Source organism: Lethenteron reissneri, chromosome 42 (genome assembly GCF_015708825.2).
Source record: "Lethenteron reissneri isolate LAM-NWPU_2019-01 chromosome 42, ASM1570882v1, whole genome shotgun sequence".
NCBI lineage: Eukaryota > Metazoa > Chordata > Hyperoartia > Petromyzontiformes > Petromyzontidae > Lethenteron > Lethenteron reissneri.
Window position 1 is genome coordinate 9,772,780 of NC_083820.1, and position 13,165 is coordinate 9,785,944.

The 13,165-nt window shown below is 51.9% G+C and overlaps 1 protein-coding gene across 1 annotated transcript in view; it reads left to right on the forward strand.

Annotated features, from left to right (window-relative positions):
* Nucleotides 1–13,165, forward strand: part of LOC133352974 (solute carrier family 45 member 4-like) — a 52,062-nt gene that overhangs the window by 33,500 nt on the left and 5,397 nt on the right. The window contains 7 exon segments of the mRNA XM_061569021.1: nt 4,001–4,089; nt 4,091–4,181; nt 5,924–6,198; nt 6,200–6,970; nt 8,640–8,789; nt 10,394–10,493; nt 12,571–12,782. Of these exon segments, the coding sequence (XP_061425005.1) occupies nt 4,001–4,089; nt 4,091–4,181; nt 5,924–6,198; nt 6,200–6,970; nt 8,640–8,789; nt 10,394–10,493; nt 12,571–12,782 (1,688 nt within the window).

The window sequence follows — 13,165 nt, forward strand, 5'->3', positions numbered from 1 at the left end:
ACGGGATGAGCGTCGAGACGCAGACCGAGATGGCTCGGTAAAGCCGTCGGAGACCGCACTTCACCGAGGAAGGCAGGGACACGTTAATTGTCCGCGCGTGTTTATACGAGAGATTTACCAATGACTGGCTGGCCTGATAATTTTGGGAGGAACTCGGGCGCCGATCGAGCCGGCATTCAATGGCCGAGAGTGTTCGACTGCTTGAGTCGACTAGACTTAAGGGAATGATGCAATGGAATCCACACACTAAAATCACGCAGTTTGTCGTCCAATAAAACAATCTGACTAAATTAACACTGCGGGCATTGATCTGTCCATTTAATTGTGTTCTGGCGGTCAGGATAAGTGTATTGAATGGTGCTCGTGAGCAATGATTATTAATGATTTGTAAAAAATTATGCCAATGCTATGCTTTTGCTACATTTAGGCTAATTGGTTGAATAGTTGCTAAAGATTCACGGAGAGATGTACGATTGCAATTGCACTGAGAGACAGGAAAAGGATCACGTGGATTAGAGAACGCACGCATGTTAGTGACGTAAGTGGCTTTGGCAGGGCATGTCACTAGGGATGATGGCCTATGGTCGAGACTTATGATGGAGTGGCAGCCGATGAAATAATCTAATATATCGGTGACAGATTTATTTTTTTGTATCGTGGGGAACATGAAAGATGGCGGTGGCTTCAGGAGGGGGGGGGGGCATTCATTCAGCAGTGGATTTATTCCGGCTGATGATGAATGAGCAAAAGCAGGAAGATCTACAAATAAGATGGCAAACACGAGGCAATAAAACCTTAATGCAATTTTCTAGTCGTATCGCAAGCGGGAATATTGACAAGTAATCTTATCTCTGCGGGGGGTGCCACATCACTGCATTCCTGCAACTAACCAACTCTTATTATTATTATTATTGAGATTAGGAAACTTAATACTGGCGGCACGTTATACATATTAAAATATTCAATGAAGCAAATTCCTTCCCTCCCTGGCCGCGCCGCACTGGCTGGCTGGCTCGCGCGCACAAGGAGGGCTGTTAGCATATGAGGCGCACGCACTCTAACCGGTGGGGGGCGGGCAGCGGCTCTACGGGGGGCAGCTCTACAGTCGAGAGGCAACGCACGCGCAGATTAACAGTCGCGTACGCGCACTCTCATGGTAAAGCTGTTTAATAAAACAAAGGTCTCCCTTCGCCTTTCCTTCCAAACCGAGGCATATTCAGATTATCGGCCGTTGTACTGTACCGTGGCACATACGTGCGCCCCCCTGGCAGCAATGAGCTCCGTTCATTTCGCGTGTCCGGTGTCGATAGCTGCGTGCCTCCGTGTAAACTGTAAACAATATTTTTCATTTTACCAGGTAAGGCCCACTGAGGTATACAGCTCTTTTTCAGAAGCGACCTGGCCACAAATGGTAGCTCATCGGAGTGGCTTATCACGTGGACATTTATAGCGGTCAAATACTCCCAAACGCACGTTCATTTTGAACGTGGAGGGAAGAACCGGAGGACCCTGGAGAAAAATCCACGCGACTACGGGGAGAGGGAGAGAACACTCAAATATACAGTAGGCGTCAGGGTCGCGATCGAACCCGCGACCACCTGTATACCAGGCGAGGTAGTTAACATCTCATAGCCACCGTGGCGCCCCCTTATCCTCGAGCGCAGCTCGGGTATGTGCTCGCGGTCGGAGGCGTTTGTGTCGCGCCGCACCGCAGCAGCGCGCCCAGCGTGCGGCGCACCCCGTGCCGTTTCTCGCGCGCTCGTTTGCGAACGTGACGCAGTGTTGACATCTCGCGCTACCTTTGTCGTGAATCATGTTTTTTCCCTTCGCCTCGAGTGCGGTCGGCAGTACCGCACCAGCGAGGGTGGAAGGGGACTGTTCCTTTAGCCATGCGGGAGGGCTTCCGAGTGCATTCTCAAAATAACACAAGTACGCATTTAATGACGGCGTAATTATAACCGTTGCGCTTGTTTACCCAGGAAAAGCATCCGCGTTAACTCATTTTCAAAAGGGTAATGGCATTATTATTTTTTTCTAGCGGTGGCGAGGGACGATAATGGTCAGTATGTATAATCCCAATGAGTAATTTGCGGGTAATTTTAACAAATTTGGACCAAGACGCCGGCACACAATGACCTTTTCTTGCGAATAATGTCACCATGAAGTAGATGGTGCTTTGTATTATTACTACGCTTAATACCACCCCGCGGTATTCATCGTGGTGGTCGGTGGATTTGAACCGTGAACCTCTGCATCAAGTGGTGAATGCACGGCTGCTGGGCCATATCACCGGCCGTAATAAAACACGTTACATAATTTCTGTACATTTTTTGTTTGTCCGGTATTAGCAGGCATAGCAGCCAAGCTGCATGAGTCATGGGCCTGAACCTCAATCACCCACTCAAACCGCCCCCGCACCCCGGCACAATGAGGAGGCAGGGAAGAAGCCGACCTAGCTTACAATGTCCGAGACAGCACTTAACTCTAGTCTCATGTTTGTTAGGACATTATTTAAGGATCGGATGTACCTGGTCAGTGTGGTGTCCCCTGTAAACTAGAGCTGGGATGAGTATTTGCCGATGTCGATTCATCGACTAGAAATTCTGCTGATGATGAAAGATACGCTCTCGCACTTGCCGCTGTACGCTTTCCACCCTGCCTTTGTTGGGAAACACCGCTGGCGCCTCCGTGATTGCGCTGACGGACTCTGCGTGGTGTGGTTGGGGAGCGCGGTTGGCTTGGGTGGGAGAGCGGGGTGGTGCAGGAATATTTGTGGAGCTTTCGGGGATTAGAAGCTTATGGGAGAAGAGTTCACCGTGCGATTACTGATCAGCGGCGCTCAGCGCTCCGGCCACCTTGAAGTATCATTGTCACCGCGACCCTTGCCATGCACAGTAGCGTGCAACGCAGGCCAATGCTAGGGCACGGCGGCTTAGTCGTGAATTGTTGGGCCCCCGCGAGTGAACTAAATAACACGCGGATGTTTGGTAACCTCTGATGTAACCTACCGTTGGGAGCAATCTCGTTGAAGACGTTCATGGGCTGAAAACCAAATTAAAGTGTTTTATTTTTTTTGCGAGGATAAGGGGTTCGCATTTCTCCAGCGTTTAAATGCCAATGCGTCTTGGAACAATTTATAACCGCGTGTCATGGCATAAATAGGGGAAAAGGAATAGATGTATGGACACAATCGATGCACAGTAGGGAAACGAACACACTGAAAATCTCAGCACCAGCGGATTCCCCAGGAAAGTCCATAGAAACAACAGGACAGAAAACAGCAACCATACCTACTTCAATCCACCCAACCACCAACCACAACCACTCACTACCCCCGGCCACCACCATCCCAATATCCCACCCATCCTCCACCCCCACCATAAACCACCATCTACCATCCACCACCAACAATTCGCTCGTCACTATCCCAACATACCAGTCAACCATCACCACCACAACCCCACACACCATCACTCACCACCACTATCTCAACATCATTTCATCCACCACCACCATGCAAGGATCCCACTCAACCAGCACCACCAACCATTATGTAGGCCTCTCCAAGCCTGCACCTCTGATTATCACGGTTGAAAGAAGTTCAGCACACTACATACACACAAACCGGTGCCAAAGGGATGTAAGGATCCACCGATGTTTTTTTTTTTACTGTAAGAATTTAAAAGGTAAAGCTGAGCCTACAGCAAGGGGGTACTTGGGGGGCCCCCCTCCAGCGCTCGCGACGCTGAGGGGGGCTGTTGGGCGGTGGCGGGCAAATAGAAACGTGCGTTTAGAGTATTTGTCCGCTATACATTTCCACGTGGTAAGGTACTTGCTTGGGCTGTCATTTGCGGCCAGGTCGCATCTGAAGAAGAGCTAAATATCTCGGTGGGCCTGGTAAAATAAAATTAAAAAATGTTCCGTGCCCGTCGGGTAGTGTTGAATTTGTGAGTTTCGGTGTTTGCCCTCTTAGCTGCTTGCGTGTGCGACCGGTGACCAGGTCGGCTGCTGGGTGATGGAAACGGCGACAACCTCTACGGCATTGTGCTCAGCATCCTCGGCGTGGTCATGCTGGACTTCTGCGCCGACTGCTAGCGAGGGCCCCATTCGGGCCTACCTCCTGGACGTGGTGGAGAGCGAGGAGCAGGACACGGCGCTCAACATCCACTCCTTCTCGGCAGGTGAGTGCGGACAGACGGACGCAGTGGATTGAGAGGATGCAGACACCATCACCCCCTTGCCCCCCCAATATTTATTTGTACTGCTACCACGTAGGTTTTCACAGTTGTACTGTATTAATGTATGTTATTGAACTTTTTTGTGTACCGTATGTAGCCAACTGTGTGAGTTGGAGGTACAGGGGGAAGGACAACAAACTAAACACAAAAAGCAGTTGTAAATAAGTTATTATTTAGATTTAAAAGTGCATTGCTCAAGTGGCTTCCTTATACCAAAAGGAAGAGCATTATAGGCGGTCGCAGAAGCGCATCTGAAAGCGCGGAATGCATTGACAGTCTTTGTTCTATGGTCATCCAAAAACCGCTGCGAGGATGACCGGAGTTTGCGTGATGGTTAACGCTCCTTGATGAGATCAGCAAGAAGTTCAATGTACATACATACAGACGGGAGCGACACGTGTTTGCTCGGGGGTTAAGGAAGAGGCGGAATCCTTCACAGGCGCTCAAGCGTTTGTAAGCTCGATTCAACAGTTCGGTCATGGATCGTCTACAACATCAGTTCAATGTCTGCGAAGAATTCCGAGCACGCAGCAGTGGCAGAGAATTTCGGGTCAATTGAACCGCGAAGTTGTGAGGTACCCAGATGTCGCCGTCCATAATGCGCGGAACACCGACGCAGGCCTCCGAAGTGCGCCTGTTCGTATCCGTGCACCACCACGTGCGGGGAATGGTCAAGGCAGGCGGAGCGACCCTTGACCTGCAAGGTCGATGCGATGAGTCGTAGGAATCTTGGGGGGCGAGAAGATTGAGTGTGCCATGCTGGCGACCCCTTCTCGGTTGAAAGTCCACCAGCCCAGCACGGCCGGGGCAAAGGTCACGATGTCGGGGTTCATATTTAGGGAAGCAATCGAAGTTGGCTGACAGCGCCAGAGTGTTTTTGATGGTTTGTGCCTTCACTTAAGTGAATTATAATCGGCTTTTGCTGCACGGCTACACGGTCTGTAACGAAGTCGGGAGAAAAAAATGTCGTTGGAGGAAAATGAAGAGGGAACGGCAGGGTCTCGGATGTAACTTTGTTGTTAGGTGTGTTCAGTGTTACAACAATGTGTTAAGTTTACTGTTTGATAATAATCAGAATTATTATGTATCCAGGAAAGCCATAATGTGTCCAAAGACTCTTTTAGGATAGTCCTGCTGCATTGGATGTTTTGTAAAGAAGTATTCGGCCAATTACGATTTATTTAGCCCAAAAATGGAATCCCCAATCCACACTATTTTGGGCCCTTTAGCCTGGCTAATGCCAATGATAATGAAATCTGTAAATGATGAGAAAATCCAACAGCACAACAGTATGTTTTTTAGGCAGGGAAAATATGCGTTGCAAACAAGACATCCTTTGCTGCACCGTCATCTGGATACCTCTCAGGTGAAAGCCTAGAATGGCTGGATATCCAAGGCAGTCCCACATCTGACAAATTAATGTGCAAGCAGGATGACTTGGTTACAGGGATCGTTCTGTCTTTGTGAATTTAGTTTGATTGTCGTGTCAACCTGTATAGCTGGGAAGCTTACCGGTGGGGCTGTCGGACAGTTCCTGTATACCCAACACGTCCCAGTGTGCATTGGTGTCTTGTCCGCGTCGGTGTATATATGTATGTTGAACTTCTCTCTCACCGTACGTAGCCAACCGTGCTAATTGGAGGTGCGTGGGGCGTCTTGTCCGCATCTTCCTCGTTCGCTCTCAGGCCTGGGCGGGGCGGTGGGCTACATGTCGGGCGGCCTGAACTGGACCGGCACCTTTCTGGGCCGCATCTTCCACTCGCAGGAGCAGATCCTCTTCTTCTTCACGTCGATCATCTTCTCCTGCTCCGTCGTCCTGCACCTGTTCAGCATCCCCGAGGAGCCGTACGTGCCGCTGCCGTGCAAGCAGGACAAGGAGGCCGGCGGCTCCATCGGCGGCGCCTCTCCCACCAAGCGCGCGGCCCCCTCCCCGCGGCCGCTCCTCCGAGAAGACGACGAAGGTGGCGGGCGGCGGCGTCTTCGCAGCCACTCGCTTCTCTGACGAGACGCGCTCCGAGAATGAGCTGTGCCTGAGTGTCTTCAACGCTGACCTCGTGCGCAGCAAGAGCGACTCGGCACTGCACATGTCAGACTCCGCCATGGACGTCGATTCTGAGCACGGCTTCCTGTGCCGCATCGAGCCGTCCATCTTCGACGACAGCCGCGACGGCATTGCCGGACGATCCGTCACGGGCAGTAGCGGCGGCAGCAGCGGCGACGTGAGCATCCGCTGCAGGCCCAGCGGCTTCGACGAGACCGCGTTGAGCCAGACGGAAGCGGATAACGCCAACCGGAGCGGCCCCGGGAAGATGTGCGACCGATCGCCGCCGGAGACCGACAAACAGCAGCAAAGCGGCACGGTCGAGGGCGCCACGGGTCATTCGGGCGACGGGCTGCCGAGCAGGAGGGCCCGCCGCCCCGCTTGCCGGGCCCGCGGCTCCAGCTTGCGCCAGCAGGGCAGCTGTCGCCCCGGCCAGCGCCGGCGCTCGCGCCACCAGCAGCCGCACCACCACCACCAGAGGGCGCACGCCGGGCTGCTCATCAAGCCATCCCGCTCCACCGGGGACATCCACGAGCTCGCCAAGAGACAGAGGCTGCTGTGCTCGTACGACCACCACCAGCACTGCCGCCTGCAGCGCCGGCACGAGGGCCAGTCTCCGAGCGACGGCGCCAGCTGCAGCGGCAGCGCCGGCGAGTCGGACTCGGATGACGAGCGCGAGACGGTGAACACGGTGAGGGAGGGCGCCGAACCGCGACGAGTGGCGGTTTGGGTTCATTTGAAGGGTAAAGGAAGACGCACGCGCAGCCAAAACAACCCACGGCTCTCGCCTTGTGGATGCGTAGTAGCCGATAAGGGGTATTTAGCGGAAATTTTGAACTCACCTGAAAAATTCGAAATTCGGGCCCGAGATACGAAATTTTGGATGATCGGAAAAGTATTTTTTCTGTTTTGGATCGATAGTGAAGTATAACGCCACTGGAGGCGACATCACTTCCATGACATCTCGTCTGCACTTTTCTTGACATCACTTGTGTTAGCACGAAAACGATCTGAAATTTTCCTAATAAATATTTTAAAAAACTATTTTTTTTCTTTATCTGAAACTTACACCCTAGTACCTACGTTGTGTGTTTTAAAAAGCGATTAAAGCTTTCTTAATGAGAACAAAACAACTTTAAAATCACAATCAGATGCCGAGTTATGGCTCTCTTGTGATGTCACGGCAAATGTATGTATGTATGTTGAACTTCTTTCGCACCGTACGTAGCCAACCGTGCTAATCGGAGGCGCGGGGCGAAGTACAATAAACGTCCGTGTTGTGACGTCGCTGGAACGTCACGGTGGGACGCTCGACCGTAACCTTGCTCGAGAATTATCTCGTTCGTTAAGCTGCACACTCAGTGGGGTATGCATCTTATCTGTAAGATAAGAGCTATTGGACTCTTGGGTTGTGCCCTACTTTGGAACATGATTTATTTTGTTGAAACCACATCCAATAACGGTGCAGATGCTGGCTCTTCAATCAAGTTGCCACCTATTGAGGCTTTAAAAATGAAAAAAAAACTCGACACATTATGGGAAAAAGAAGAATATCTCACAATACCCGATGAGGGGAGAATCACGTGTGAAAGTTATTGTCCTGAGTGGTGTATGATTAGACAGCTGGCACAAAACGGGACTTTTACTCTTCTTCTTCTTCTTCTTGGTTCTTTCGGTAAAGTCATGTAGAAGGAAAATAATAAAATAATAACAATAAAACATAATAAAATAATTCTCACGACGTTTCGGCCACAACGCAAGTATCCGTCCTCAGGTGAAGAAACAGGTCTGTCGAGAAGACAGCGTCTATCGCAGGAAGACTCACCCTGGACATTTACCCTCAAAAGAGGACGATCCTGAGAAAACCAGGACAGGTGGCAACTCCTCCACCTCCGGCAGTCTCGCCGCATCGTTAATCTGCATCTCTGTCCATTCTCTTACGTCACCTGTCCATCGCCTTGTCGCTCTTCGTGGCAGCTCTCGTCTGCAAAGCTTGAGCGAGAGCCATCACCGGTCGGTGCTGCTTGGCAAGCGTGTGAGATGGGCCGGAGGAGGCGGGCGTGCGGGCGGCACAGCCTTGTGTGTGCGTGATGGTTTAGCGGGTTCGCACGCTGCGCTCACGACACCAGTAACGATTATTTGAACCGGTCCTGGGTCTCCCCTAGGTCGACTCGACCTCAATTGATTATCTGGCGCGGTGTGTAAAAATATCGCCACTGTGGTGCTTTCCCGCCACACCCTCGTGTTCCGTTCCGGCCTACATAGGTGCTCGCCCAACGGCACTTCCCAACAGTCTGTTGAGGCTACATGGGGGCGAGAGGGGGGATCTGTGTGATTTGTGCGTCCGCGTTGTGCCGCAGGTGCGGCTGCTGTGGCTGTCCATGCTGCGCATGCCCCGTGAGCTGCGCCACCTCTGCACCTGCCACCTCTTCACGTGGTTCGCGCTCATCTCGGCCGCAGTCTTCTACACCGACTTCATGGGTCAGATGGTCTACAGCGGGGACCCCACGGTGAGAGCGAGCGGTACGAGGATCGGCGTTTCGTTACGCGACGCGGCTGCGCGTGGATTCCGCAAAGCTTTTGGACACATGTTCCTCTTTGGAAGCTGGGAGATGTTAACTACCTCGCTTGGTATACAGGAGATCGTGGGTTCCATCTCGAGCCTGACACCTGCTGTATATTTGGAGTTTGTGTGTTCTCCCCATGGTCACGTGGATTTTTCCCTGGGTCCTTTTAGAATCGACACGCGTTGAAAGTATTTGGCTGCTATAAATTTCCACGTGATAAGCCACTTCCTTGCACTATCACTTGTGGCCAGGTCGCTTCTAAAAAGAGCAAAATAGCTCAGTGGGCCATACCTGGTAAATAAAATAAAAAATCTATTCGTAGTTTAATTATATTGGTGTGGAAGCTGTAGGGTAGTGGTCAGGGCATACTTACGAATAGCTCTCATTGCTCTGGTTTAACTCTTATAGTGGGACCGGTTTTCAATTTGGTAGGTTCCTAAGAGAAATAAATAAATAATAACACCCGTGACGTTATTAAAAAAGAGTAGGACATGTGGTGCGGTCGAAAATTTTCAACATATATACACATTTTTTGTAAAACTCACCTACTATGCTTAAAGCCGCGAAGCAATATGGCCTCCCAAATGTACTCATGTGTGGAACGTAGCACCTCCCTTCGTGATAGCCGTGTGCCATAAAGATTGGAGCGAATGATAAATGTGCTGATGAATTGACTCGGGGCAGGGGTCGACAAGCAAAGGAACAAGAAGACCATTTTTTTCCCCCGATTTCAAAATAATATATTTATATTTCACAAGAGCCCGCGATGCAATGTGAGCACGAGACCATTGGTCCTTAATAAGCAACGTCGCGAAGCCAGTCCTTAAAGGGCCCCGCCGCCGCATACGGCTCCGGAATGACAGGTTGCCGACCCACGGATATGTGTTTACTGAGCCAGGCTGGGGAGAGCCGGCGCTCTGACCTTGCGTCCCACTCACGGGACCTCTGCGAGCGCCGCTTCTGTGCGAGCGCGGCGGCGCGACGGCGCCACGCTCGCGCGGAGTTTTATTCACTCTGACAGCAGCTCGCTGTTTATGTGCCCGTTGAGAAGAAGGATGACTCCCGAGTATGGCTCATTAACAGAATCCGATGAGACGTGCCCCACCCCCACTCCACCGTCCCCCACCACCCCACCAATGAGAAGACACGATTCCATTACTTTACATGAACTATGTAATAGGAGAGTACAGACGAGGCGTGGGCAGCACAAGAGCATGCCTAATTGCTCACGAGCTGAGCCCAGGGCAGGCAGGGGCTACGACCCCCCCCACCCCCTCTAGCAGAATTGTGCCTTGGGGTCTTGGCAGCCGAACTCGTGGGAAAGTTGCTCGTCAAACCGACGTCGCAGTTTTTTTGTTGCGGTTGTGCTGTACAGCTCGTGCCGAGCGACGCACAGTACAACCCGGACGGACGCGCTACGGAGAGAGCTGTGAACGTACGAGCATTGCCGTTCAACGTGCGTGCGTACGAACGAAGGGGCGGCCTAACCGCCCCTCGCAAAGGCGAGCTCACGCTTCACCCGTACGTTGTTGTCCCTTTGCCGGCAGGCTCCCGCGAACTCGACCGAGGTGCGTCTGTACAATAGCGGCGTGCAGATGGGCTGCTGGGGCCTCACCGTGTACGCGCTCACGGCAGCAGCCTTTTCAGGTACCACCACTCCTAGGGGTTTTCTCCCCCCCCCCCCCCCCCCCCACCACTCGCCACGTAAACCATCACGCGAACTCTGGTCATCCTCGCAGCAGCGGCTTTTGGCTAGTCACCGAACAAAGACGGTCACCGCATCGCGAGCATTCAGATGCCCTTCTGCGGCCGTCTGGAACGCTCTCCCCTCCGATATGATGAAGCTACTGGGAGTTGAGCACTTTTAAATAATCTAGATTGAAAACTCATTTCTCTAGAACTGCTCTTTGTGTTTTAGTGTGTTGTCCTTCCCCCCGCACCTCCGACTAGCTACGTACGGTACAAAATAATTTGAACATACGTACATACATACTCCTCCTGCCATGACCTCCTGCCCCCTCCTGGCCCCCCACTACTCGTTAGAGCCCCCTTGACCGTTCCGGCTCTGTCCCTCTGCTCGCCGCGATGGGTTGCCAGTTTGATCCCCCGCTAATTTCGCACGATGCCTCGGGGCATGCTTTGTGGGTTTCTTATTTTAATTTAAGCTCATCCCTAATTTATTTTGCAGGTGAATTGTTCCCTTTTTTTTGTGTCCGTGGGGAAAGACACGTCCTGTTTCGCGTGTGCTCATGAAAGTGTAATTGAATGAGAAATCCTTTTTTTGAAAGCGGAGCGTTGGATTCCGACACTCGCCCACGGTCCTTCTGCGCTCACACGGAACATTGATTCCCGAAATCTTGCACGTAACCATGTGCGTGCACGCTTGTGTTTTTGCGCGCGTGCTTACAAAGCACCGCCGTGTGTAAAAGCGCACCTGCTCGCGGTTTTCTGCACGCTCTGCTGCGCTAGCGAACATAAATTGCACGAGTATCGATCGTAAAATTTACTCCATTGATGATGTCTCAAGTGACGCCCGTTGGAATCTGTGGGCCTGCGCTCATTTCGTTAATTAAACTGCAGCTTAAATTCATGTGGCGATCGCCGGAGAGAGGAATCGTCGCTCTGCTTTTGCCACGTCCGTGTCACCGCACGCTCTCCCGCGCTATTACTTTACCCCATTATCAACCTCACGAGCTCTTCTTCGGTTCTCTTCTTGACGGGAGAGACTGTAATGGCAGAAAAAATGTAGCTGCATTGGTTCTCCGTTGCACTTCCCTAATTCACTAGAGTGACCATCACTCGTCGCTACGCTGAAACTGGCCAGTCGTGATCGTCGCCACCGTTTTGTTTCTTTAGGAGCGTTCTGCAGACCGCCATTACGTTATATCCCAAAGCTCTCGCGGGCATTGTTGAACCCCGTGCTGCTACCGCCCCCTGTCCCCCCCCCCCACCCTGCCTGTTGTTTTCCTTAAAATTGGACGGGTTACATCGGCTGTGAATCAAGATGATCGGATCACACTTCATTGGTTAAAAGAAGGAAGATATCGATGTTGTGTTCTTGGACTGTCGACGTTCAAAAGGGGGGGGGGGGGAAGTAGAAAAAAGGAGCCTTTTGCATCCAGAGATATTCTCACAGTTATCGTCACAATACCAGAGCAGCACAGCTGTGCGGTGAACGTCACGAGGCACAGAGCAATAGGATTACACAGACGAACCAGGAGGGATGCGATGGTCCACTCTGTGCTGTCCGATGAATTATCACAATTTGGTGTCACGATTTGATTTATGAATCAATTATTTGTTTGTCCTTGTGGTATACGCAGAATCTGTGGTGGCGTGAATCACCATGATCTGTAGTGGCATGGACATACATGAATCAGAAATAATCAATTCTCACACACACGAGATTTGATGTTGTGTGGCCAGCGTATGCATTTTTCGTGTTACAAAAGTTGATACAAAACATTGGCAATTTTTCTTTTATATACGACGCCCATCGCACTTGGAATGACAATTGCATTGGCGTTGCATTTCGTCTGCTTCTCGCCTGGTTATGAATAAATACCATGTGCACGAACCATATCTGTGAATCTATCTACCCCTCTAAGAATCGCCTTTACAAACTGCTGCATCTCTGGCAACCAAAGAGTGCACCCCGTTTGTGCGACCGTCCTTGTTGCTGTGCTGCGCCGACCTTTCCCCCTCCCCCCCGCTCCCGGCCCAGCCGTGCTGCAGAAGTACATGAGCGAGCAGGAGCCGTGCGTGAAGGGCGTCTACTGCCTGGGCACGCTCGGTTTCTCTGTCGGCATGTCCATCATGGCCGCGTTTCCCAACGTCTACGTCTCCATGGTCATGATCTCCACCATGGGGCTGGTGTTCATGAGCATCGCCTACTGCCCTTACGCGCTGCTGGGGCAGTACCACGAGCTCAAGGAGGTGGGTTCTCTCTCGCCCCTCCCGCGAGGAACTAAACGAAACGAACCCAAAAAACCTGTATTATGAACGAAACCAAACGATGACGTTGTGCCGTGTGGACGCGGACAAGCTGCTGCGCGGGAGAACAGATCGCTCTCGGCCTCCTGTCGCCCGAGGGCGTCGCGACGGCACGTGCGCTTCGACCTTCGTCGCACAGCTGGAGCCCGCGGTCGTCGTTTCGACGACGGTAGCCGTCCCGACGCGTTCAAAGGAATCGACGTGCATTCTAGTACTTCTGGCATCATAGGGGTTTTATTTGGCCCGATCGTCAACGCAGCCAATCGGTGACCAGGCTGAGACTATCTGTTGGCTACGCTTGGGAACCTGGTTTTAATCGCAGATTG